General features: G+C 38.2%; 1 protein-coding gene across 1 annotated transcript in view; it reads left to right on the forward strand.

The window, feature by feature from the left end:
* Nucleotides 1-11,498, forward strand: part of LOC107589943 (disks large-associated protein 1-like) — a 134,209-nt gene extending 122,711 nt beyond the window's left edge. The window contains exon 5 of the mRNA XM_016278525.1: nt 11,449-11,498. Coding sequence (XP_016134011.1) covers nt 11,449-11,463 — 15 coding nt within the window. The 3' untranslated portion in view covers nt 11,464-11,498. The remainder of the gene's footprint in view (nt 1-11,448) is intronic.
* The last annotated feature ends 277 nt before the right edge of the window (nt 11,499-11,775 follow it).

Here is an 11,775-nt window from a genome sequence, read left to right on the forward strand (position 1 = left end):
TATATATATATATATATATATATAGTATATGTACATTATTACTGTTATATTATACAGCATATAATGCACTCTATATAGGGACCATAATGGTTATCAGTCTTGAAATAATTAATTAAAATAATCAGAATTAATTGTTATAAAATGTATTATAATACACTACCAATTAAAAGTTTGGGGTCAGCAAGATATTTTATTTAATAATTTTATTCAGCAAGGATGCACTAAGTTGATCAAAAGACAGTAAATGTGTTTACAATATGATGGTCAAATAAATGCTGTTATTTTTATCTTTATCGTAAATTCTGGAATAAATTATCACTGTTTCCACAAAAATATTAAGCAAGACATCTGTTTTAATTTAGCAAATGAACTTAATCAGCATATTAGAATGATTTCAGAAGGATCATTTGACACTGGAGACTGCAGTAATGGCTGGTGATAATTAAGCTTTGCAGGAATAAATTACATTTTAAAATATATTAAAATATAAAACAATTATTTTATATTTTAATAATAAAATAACAATATTACAGTTTTGACTATTTCTATCAAAAAATGCAGCCTGTGTGAGCATCAGAGACTGTATTAAATACTTTTGTTAGTTTTTTTTGTGTGTGTGTTTTGTTTTTATATTTTCATGAAAATGTGCTGTAAAAAATGTGGTATCAGCTTTGGTTGTCTGGTGTGTATTCCAGTATTGCGAAGAAACACTTTAATTGTCTTTCTGTAGGTGGCGATAGGTACACAATGAAACATTCTGACACATGCTGGATCTTAAAGTCTTAAATGTAGTGGAATGTGGTGTGTAATTGTAGATTGTAACATCTAACATTGCTTGTTACAATGTCAATTCAAAGATCATTATCTAGTTTAAAATTTAAGAAAACACATTGACTGTTAGATGGCATTTTTTCAGAAGCTAGTAAATAGTCTGTTTTAAGAGAGTGATTCTGCGTTCTCTTGACTGTTTGATTACCGTGCAGTTTACGTAATTACAACTTAACGGCCTCTCTTTGAGAATCACTATGCTTTGATTCAGGCCACACAGAAAGGAAGTGCGGTCGTTGACATGATCCTGTCACACTGCCTGCCACAGGAAACTCTTTTCTACTCTTCTCCTCTCCTCTCCTATGTATGTTGGTGTGTGTGTGTGTGTGTGTGTCTGTGTACGTTGGATGGTTTAGGTTTTCACTGCGAGGGTGGGGCAAACCTTAATTACAGACCATCTCTTCTCTTCCAGAAAGGGTCCTCTGTGTCTGTGCGTGTGTGTTTTTTGCCCCTAAATGTTTTGGGAGGGTTCTTTAATGGCATATATCGCTTCGGCACTGAAGTCTCAAAACATGCATTTATAAAAAGCCAAAAATTACAACATGCCACTTAGATTGACTCTATATGAGTTTATGGGAAGAGGTGTGTGTGTGTGTGAGGTTCTACTTAGTTTAGTAGTTTAGGAAGTCTTTGTAACACAATGCATTGCATTCCTGCACTCCTGCCGGCCTCCTCGTTTGTTCCTTGCATTCTTGCCCACTCACCCCCAACCCCCTGTGTGTGTGCGTGTCAGAGTGTCGGGGGTCTCTTAAGTCTCCTAAAGACCACTTCACTCATCGAATATCCCAAAACCTGCACCAACACACTTCACAAAAACTACACACGCATTTCTTCACCACACAACCGGGTTTTTCCCCAACCCCCTCTCACAGGATACCAGGGGTCAGAGGTCAAACCTGGAGACACAAAGCATAAAGAGAACAAACTGCGGAGGGAGAGATGGGGAGAGGGGGAAAAGAGAGAAGGAGAGAGAGATAGGTGAGTTACGGGTAATTATTAGGGTGGTTAGTCAACTGGAAAGTTGGTTAGATTAAAATCAGTATGGTGCTCAGATGACAGTACATTTATTTTGATTTGTTCTTGGCTTTTCCCATGAGTTGCATGTTGGGTGTCCTACATATATAAGTCGGGGTGTGAACTTTTGACCACATTCCCCTGTGTGTGTGCGTGTCAGAGTGTCGGGGGTCTCTTAAGTCTCCTAAAGACCACTTCACTCATCGAATATCCCAAAACCTGCACCAACACACTTCACAAAAACTACACACGCATTTCTTCACCACACAACCGGGTTTTTCCCCAACCCCCTCTCACAGGATGCCAGGGGTCAGAGGTCAAACCTGGAGACACAAAGCATAAAGAGAACAAACTGCGGAGGGAGAGATGGGGAGAGGGGGAAAAGAGAGAAGGAGAGAGAGATAGGTGAGTTACGGGTAATTATTAGGGTGGTTAGTCAACTGGAAAGTTGGTTAGATTCAAATCAGTATGGTGCTCAGATGACAGTACATTTATTTTGATTTGTTCTTGGCTTTTCCCATGAGTTGCATGTTGGGTGTCCTACATATATAAGTCGGGGTGTGAACTTTTGACCACATTCCTTCTGTATTTAGATGTAAATGCATGAGTGTCAGTCCTCTGACCTCTTGAGATGTACAAGATCTCAACCATAAAGACCTTCAAATAATCACAAACACACAAAGTTCATACTATGCATAGCTACAGGTGAATTTAACTTTTATATATGCATAATTAGTAAATTCAACAATGTATCATTTAATCAAATTGATTAAAATATATATATATTGTGTATATGCAGTGAGGGTATGTATATTTAAAAGCAAATATTTTATTAAATTATATTTTATTTTATATATTTATATTTCAAATAAATATGGTAACATTTTAGTTTAGTGACCAATTCTCACTAATAACAAGTTACTTATTAGCATGCATATTACTAGCATATTGGCTGTTTATTAGTATTTATAAAGCACATATTAATGTCTTATTCTGCATGACCATATTTTAGATCCCTTGATTCAATCCCCTCTTAAAGGTAACAACTACCTAACAATTAAATTGGGAGTTTATTGAGGCAAACGTTAAAGTTAATAGTTAGTTAATAGTGAGAATAAAGCTAATTAAAATTAGTAACAATATGTTCTCATTTAGATAAGTAAATATGGATGTGTGTCATCCTGTCAGTTGCGTTTAATTTCTGGAAGAGAGCAATTCAGGATGCATCTATCCTTATACAAATACACAGACACTCACACTCGGTGACCCGTCACAGGCTGATGTGTAATCAGACAGGTATGTAGACGTCTCATTCAAACACAGGGACTGTGAGGGCAGAACTGAGCTTTGAAGGGAGATCATTTGTGAGTCAGGAGTGTGCGTGTGTATTAAATTATAATTGTAGACTTCTTTCAAGTTGATTGTGTCTTGTGGTTTTATTATGTCTTTGTGTATCCTAGTTCGGGATGGTTTTATTTTGGTGTTTGTGTGTGTGTGTGTTCCAACTTTGACTGGTGTCAGGAATGCACTGACAGGAACTAAAGCAAATGGGCCACTAAAACTAATCTCATCCTCTTTTACTACCTGTCTCTTTCTCTCTCTCTCTCTCTTCCCCCTCATTCATCCCTGCCTCTCTTGTCCTCCTCCAGGGCATGTCTGTCTTTACAGACTATAGAAAAAGATATTCATCACCTAAGTTAAGACCCTGCACCCCTGCAGATACCTACTCCCACTACTTTGAAGATGAAGTTAAAGTTTCAAGGCTCATTACCTTTGAATTTGAAAAAAAAAATTCATTTTATTTTATTTGTGCTGTTTTTTTGTTTTGTACAATCAGAAAAAAATATATTAAAAATATTTATTTAGTTTGATAGTTCTAATACTTGGCATTCTTTGATTTAAAAATATATTATATAATTACAAATATATATTATTTTGTTATTTTATTTAAAAATTTTCCATTATTTTTTTTTATTTTGTTTTAAAATTTGGCATTCAATTAGACTTTTTAAAAATAATTTTATCAATAACTTGTTTATTAATAATGAATTTAATAAAAAATTTCTTTGTTTTTTCTAAACCACATTCATAATAATATCACACATACCTTTAATGAACTGCCATAACCTGTCTGGTCTGAGATTTATTTCTACTTTGCACTGTGATTATGACACTTCATTTGTCACCTGTGGCCAAGCATTGGCGCATGCGTGTGTGTGTGTGTGTGTGTGTGTGTGTGTGTGTTTTACAGCGCGCATGGGTGTGTTTGTCACTGATTGACAGCGAGGAAACTGGCCATGTGTATGAACTTAGGACAAGTGAAAGTAGGTCACGCACACTGTTAGTAAACATATCCACTCACACAGTTTACATTTAGCAGTCACAACCACGCCAGTCTGCATTTTCTAAAAAAACACTGAACATTTGTTCTACTCTTTTTAGTTTAACAGTGACTGGCCTGGTGGTCTATTTTTATTTGCTCCTTCTTCTTTTTTTTTACACACACACGCACACACTGTTTCATAGAAAGGCCACAGATTTCATGTTCCTCCCTGTTTCCACAGCTACACTATCACAAAGGACTCCAGCTGGCTGTGGAAAGAGAGCAAGGGATGGAGAGAAAGACGAACAGTGACCAGCCCCTTTCTAAACACACAGCAGCTGGGCCGAACTGTCATTCTGCACCCTGGCCTGCTTACACACACACACACACACACACACACACACAAACACTCTGCTGCCCCTCCTCTGGCTTTATAGCGCTTTGTGTTTTTTGTTTTTCTGATAATTCCCTTGGCATCTACTAGCGGGAGCCTAACTAACCTGTTTGAATGAGTTTTATAATTTTTGTCACTTCTAACACACAAGCCCTCACACACTCCCATTGGTTTCCTCCGCGTCCTGCCGTCAACATGCCCAGAGGTGCGTTCAATCTCCCCTCCTAATGAAGCATAAGGCCGAAAGGGGAGTTTCTCCAGGCAGGGGCCGAAAAGAAGGGATGAATGGATGATAGAGGGGGGCAGTGAAGAAGTGGAGAGAAGGGGGTTGAGCAGGGGCCGTCTTTGATACAGCGCTGGCCCGGGCGGGGGGGTAGTGTGTTTTTTAGCCAGGAGATTCACCATTCACACTCCTCTGTCGGTCGCTCGTTTGAAGCGCCTTCAAAAGAGGAGTTTGTGGGCCGGGGGCCAAAAAGGGTTTTGTCATTCACAGAGTCCCTCTCCTCCTCCTCTTTAACCTCTCGCTCATTCTTTCGCTCTTTTGAAATGAGAAGTGCTTTATCGGGCAAGAACGCAGCCAATTAATGTTCAACCAACAGCCCGAATGGCTACAACTACACTGTAAAAATGATTTTGTGAAGGTTTGTTTTATAAAGAAAATACTATTTCAGGCTTTCTACATCAAATGTGACCCTGTGGTCACAAAACCAGTCTTAAGTGTCAATTTTAGGAAATTGAGATTTATACATGATCTGAAAGCTGAATACATAAGCTTTCCATTGATGTATGGTTTGATAGGATAGGACAATATGTGGCCGAGATACAACTATTTGAATATCTGGAATCTGAGGGTGCAAAAAAATCAAAATACCTTTAAAGTTGTCCAAATGAAGTCCTTAGCAATGCATATTACTAATCAAAAATGAAGTTTTGATATATTTACGGTTGGAAATTTACAAAGTATCTTCATGGAACATGGTAGGCTATTGCTACAAATATACTCCAGCGACTTAAAACTGGTTTTGTGGTCCAGGGTCACAAATATGCGTGTTACCTGCCATTTCTTTGTAAAAATTTACCTCAGATTTACCTCCCTCATATTCGATCTAAAGGTTAACTACAATCCTCAGAATTAGTTTGTTTGCAGTAGCGTTCGGATTGTGTTAGACGAGCGGCAGATGTTAAGAACGTTTTGCTGAGAGAAAGTTGGACGAAAACATTTCAGGGAGTTTTTCTTTCTCCGTTCCTGCCTGCTGGAGTTCAGGAATTCTGTATCACACTCCACTTCCCAACTGTTGGATAAACACGATGGCCTTGAGAGCGTGCATGTGTGTGCGGTTTTGGAGGCGTGACGCTTCCATGATCCAAACATCAAAGTGTATCCGTGGAAACTGTGAGGTAGTCCGTAATGCCGCTAACATGGCATGACTTGTTTTTATTCCGTGCCTTTTTTTGTGTGTGCTTGCGTGTAGGTGAAAATAAAGTAATTTGGGATGCGTCCTACACATCTGGTCTTAGAGAATATATCATACTGCGGTGGCCCATGTTGTAAAAACACTATTTTTGAGATGTTTCAGCCTCTAAAAAGACTTTGACAGCTCTCTGGCAACTGACTTCCTCTTCACTTTGTGGAGTCCAGACAACCCATTGACCTCACTGGCATGCCTTTGTGCGGATGGGGCATCTGTGTGTGTTTCTGTTAGCTGACGTTTTTTATTAGAAGGTTAAATAAATATGTCTACTGTTATGAGTTAAATGCACTTATTTTTATATTTAATTATATTTACAATACTGTTTGGGGTCAGTATGTTTTTTTTTGTTTTATTCAGTTAGATATTAAAGGTGACATATCATGAAAATCTGACTTTTCCAGTGCTATAATCAGGTCCACAGTGCATCTACCAACCAAGGAAATGTGAAAAAGATTAACCCAGTAACTTTGTTTTGGTAAGCCTTTTTCTGCAAGCGTCTTAGAAAACGAGCGCGTCAGATTTCGTTCCCTTGGTGACGTGGCAAAGGGATCTCATTATAATATTACCGCCCCTTAATCTGTACGTTTACACCCGCGGCGCCGTCATTTTGATTTAGCAAGCGACAACGGTGTACCAGCTCTAATGTCATGGCGAAAGTTTGAGCAAAACATGCTAACTGTTCTGCCTTTGGCTGCACAGACGAGCACAGAACACTTTTTAGAGTCCCAGCCTCAGAGGAGACAACAGAGCAGTGGATTTATTGATTTATTTCCTGTATATTGCTGCTGCCACACCGATCTAAAATAAACATGCGATTTATTTCCCAGCAATTTACCTCAGACATAACCGACTGTTTTGTAACTCGTGTGTGTTTTTAACGTAAACTTGTGTGTGAATGAGAACTTAGTTTAGTACTCATATGCTGTGACAGCCGCTTTCTGTCCGTGTGCTTCGGATGTTTGCGCTCAGAAAACCGTATATCAGAAGTTGAAAATAATATGGTTTAAAACGCATGATTTCAACATAATAAACATGATAATCAGAACCAAAACAGATGTTTTTAGCAGGTCCGAGCTGTAATGGCCTAGCTCTATTCTGGAAAAGGGGGCGGGGAGCAGCAGCTCATTTGCATTTAAAGAAACAGGCATGAAAAACAGGCGTTTCTGCTTCCACTCAAAATAGACATTTTCAAAATGTTATAATAAATTATCTGTGGAGATTTTTGAGCTGAAACTTCACAGACACATTCTGGGGACACCAGAGACTTATATTACATATTGTAAAAATGGGCATAATATGTCTTCTTTGATACTTCTATTCAGGAAATACGCATTAAATTTATCAAAAGCAGGGGTGGGCAAACTTGGCCCTTCCAGGCCGCTTTCCTTCAGAGGTTAGCTCCAACCCTAATCAAACACACCGGAACCAGCTAATCATTATCTTCTAGAAGGCTATACAGGCAGGTGAGTCATATCAGGGTTGGATCAAATCTCTGCAGGAAAGTGGCCTGGAAGGGCCAAGTTTGCCCATCACTGATTAAAAGTGACAGTGAAGACATTTATAATGTTAAACAAGATTTCTATATCAGATAAATGCTAAAAAAAAATATTTATTTATTAAATGTATGAAAAGAAAATCACATTTTCCACAAAAAATATTAGACAGCGCATCTGTTTTAAACAACAATAATAATAAATGTTTCTTGATCACCAAATCAGCATATTACAATGGTTTCTAAAAAGATAATGTGACACTGAAGACTGAAGTATAATAGCTGCTGAAAATTCAGCTTTTCCATCACATAAAAAATTTAAAGGGGTCATATAATGTTGCTAAAAAGAACATTATTTTGTGTATTTGGTGTAATGAAATGTGTTTATGCGGTTTAAGGTTCAAAAAACATTATTTTCCACATACTGTACATTATTGTTTCTTCTCTATGCCCCGCCTTTCTGAAACGCGTCGATTTTTGCAAAGCTCATCGGTCTGAAAAGCGAGGTGTCCTCTGATTGGCCAGCTATCCAGTGCATTGTGATTGGCCGAATACCTCAAGCGTGTGACGGAACCGGGGCGTAACATAAAACCATGTCTGCATTTGTGATCGGAGAAATGACTAACAAGCGCTACTCTACACTGCCCAAAACTCGCGTTAGAATCATCAGTGGCAAATTCTTTAAATAGGTAAATTCTGTGAGTCAGAACTGCCGGCATTGTAGTCTACTCTCCCAGGATCAGGAAACAGTCCTCCATAAAATGTGCTGCAGACATCTGAATATTTGGGTTAAACTGTTCTGGAACAGTGTTGTAAATACAACTTAACCACTGATTTCTAGTCGTAAACAAAAGTAGTTTCGCTTTCACAACGAAACACAGCGTCACACGCGGCGACGGTGGCGGCCTACAGTGAGCGGAGGCCAGCGGCTAGAGTGAGGAACGGCCGGCGGACTGAGTGAGAGGAGGCCGGTGAGCTTGAGAACGGCGCGGCCGGCGGATTCGACGAAGGAGCGGGCTTGCGGCAACCCCATATGACGACCCCGGGCTGGACTCTGCTTCGTCCACGGTGAAAGCCGATCCAACGATCCACAGCGCGAAGTTGATGTATTTCCTCAGCGACCAGAACAGATCAGCTCTAGGCATGACGAAGCGGATATCATCCTCTTTTGGAAGGCCAAACAAAGTAGTTTCGCTTTCACAACGAAACACAGCGTCTTCACGACATAGCAGCGGCGGCGGCAACAATACTACAGCGAAAATAAAAGTTACGCCTTCTTTCTTTGCGTGAACATTTGGGCGACGTTATGCAAATCTTCCCACATTGTGACGTAGACATGTGGGGGCGTGTTAGAATGAGCCGTTTTAGGTAGGCGTGGTTGACTCTTAACTTTTATAAAGAATATCTCTTTGGATTTGAGACTTGAGTCTTTGCAACTTTACAGATCTTCTTTATGCACCAAGAGCTTGTAACACTTCAAAGAGAAAGGAACAATTGAAATCGCATTGTTTCAAATTCTAATAATATTATTGTTTTTATTTAAAAGTAGACAGGATGAACATTTATATTTGACCATGAGAATCTCAATGCTTTTACAGTATAGTGTGTGATAAGAGAAAAAATTCCAGATTGTTCCAGCTTGGAAAATCACATCTGACTGTAGTTTAAAGGGCTCCAGGTGGGTGGATGTTTTGGGCTATTTGACCTGTGGTTTGCCATTTGTCACAGAAAGAGAGAGTGAGAGGAAAGGCTTTAGAAATAAAACGCAGGACTGGGTGGGTCAGAGAACACACACATACACGCTTGACACATGACACAGACTCATACACACAGGTGAGAACAAGCACACACAGTGCCCAGCTCGAGTGCCGTAATAGTTTAAAGAGAAAGCCTGGCCTACTTTCCACATGCACCGTGACCCAGTTTACATAGATTCAGATGCACGTAGCGGAGTCAAAAAACTGCTCCACATCTCTTCTGTGTGTGAGAGAGCTGTTAAAAGACAGCGCATGATCTTCTTACAGTTCTGTAATCTAAAACAGATGTGCTTTGACACACACATTCTCGTACGCTCAGATGTCAAGCAAAAGAGAGATCTTCCAATCTAGTCCGTTCCCTTCATGTGTTCAGGAGTAGTGTGTGTGTGTGTGTGTGTGTGTGTGTGTGTGTGTGTGTGTGTGTGTGCGCGCGTGTCTCTGGGCTCGCACTAACCATGCACGGAGTGGAGTCACAAACCTGTTCCACATCCCTTCTGTGTGTGAGAGAGCTGTTAAAAGACGGCATGATCTTCTTGCAGTGCTGTAATCTAAAACAGACGCACTTTGGCACACACACTCTCGTTCGCTCAGATGTCATAAAGCAAAAGAGAGATCTTCCGATCTAATCCGTTCCCTTCATGTATTCAGGTGTAATGTGTGTGCTTGTGTGTGTGCCTGGGCTTGCACTAACCTGCTCCTGCCAAAAGCAGGAAATGAGGGAGCTGTAAGAAAATGGACTGCCACTGTTTAGTCTCTGAACACGCACACACACACACATACACAGTGTTTAGTCTTCTCCAGCAGCTGTGCTATTCTAAGCAACACAGGCAGGAAGAACAGAGAGAGCAGAAATAGATGGATGATATTGGGACAGTAATTCTAAACTCCTGTTGTAGTTTTGCTCTGCAATACTTCACAATAATCTACTCTAAACATGCTCTACTATACTGTGACATTACAGTGTCTACCTAACACTCTTCTACTTGTTTCCGCTCTACACAATTCTATTTCATGACATTGTTTTTTATTTGTTTCTGTACTAAACTATTTTAACTATTCTACTCTACTCAACTGTATTATATTCTATTTTTTTCTATTCTATTCTGCTTTATTCAAAACTTTTATTCTCCATTTGTTTTATTGTACTCTAATCAAATGTATTCTTTTCCAGTACTCAACTTTTATTTTTCTTCTATCCTTTTCTATTCCACTCTGTTCAGTTGTTTACTCTAGTCAAGTCTACTCAGCTCTGTTCTGTAGTATTCTACTTTATTCAGTTCTTCTCAAATCTTTTCTATTATTCTATAACACTATGCTATTATGCCAGTCATATTATCATACACTGTTTCTTTCATTTTCTACTCAAATCTATTTTAGTTCACTTTATCTACTCTTTATTCTACTTTTCTATACATTCTATAGTTCTATTGTTCTAAACAACAATTATCTTCAAGTTTACTGAATTCTACTCTACTATATTTGTATTTTATTATTACCTTTTATATTATATCCATTCTATTTCACTGAATTATACTTTATTCTTTTCGGCCGTGTTATATGATATATTCTAGTACTTTCATCTCTACTTGTTCAACTGTATTCTACGTAACTTTATTCTGTTCTACTTTATTGAATTGTTCTAACTCTAGTATTATATGCCAACTTTAACTTATTCTACTCTATTTAGACCATTTTCTATTCAACTCAACTCAATTATAGTATATTTAGTTTACTTTATTCTACTCTTCTCAACTTTATTCTACTCTGTTATATTATGCTGTGCTCAACTGTACTTCATTCTCTTTTACTCAACATTGTTCTACTCTTTGAAATTTTTTTTTGCTCAATGCAACTTTTTTCTACTCCGCTCAAGTCCACTCTACTCTACTGTATTTTATTCAACTCTGTACTAATCTGTTCTAATCTATTCTAAAATATTGTATTTCTGTTGTGTTGTTCTCTAGATGATACTTTAAATAGTTCCACGATACTCCAGTTTTACCTTAATTTCTTATTTTTATCCCTTTTCACATCATGCACCTACAGTTATTGTCTTGTTATATTTTGACTGTTAAATTAATTTTGCCACTAATTGGTCAGTTGATGAATGTGCTAATTAGTTGTGCAAAATTTCACTGAGTAACCTATCACTTCCTCCTACTCCACAGTATCATCATGTATAACCACCTACAAAAAAACCCCACCCCCAGTCCCGCCCTTCTTTCATTTTCTACTCAAATCTATTTTAGTTCACTTTATCTACTCTTTATTCTACTTTTCTATACATTCTATAGTTCTATTGTTCTAAACAACAATTATCTTCAAGTTTACTGAATTCTACTCTACTATATTTGTATTTTATTATTACCTTTTATATTATATCCATTCTTTTTCACTGAATTATACTTTATTCTTTTCGGCCGTGTTATATGATATATTCTAGTACTTTCATCTCTACTTGTTCAACTGTATTCTACGTAACTTTATTCTGTTCT

Source organism: Sinocyclocheilus grahami, unplaced genomic scaffold (genome assembly GCF_001515645.1).
Source record: "Sinocyclocheilus grahami isolate Dianchi unplaced genomic scaffold, SAMN03320097.WGS_v1.1 scaffold122.1, whole genome shotgun sequence".
Classification (NCBI taxonomy): Eukaryota; Metazoa; Chordata; class Actinopteri; order Cypriniformes; family Cyprinidae; genus Sinocyclocheilus; species Sinocyclocheilus grahami.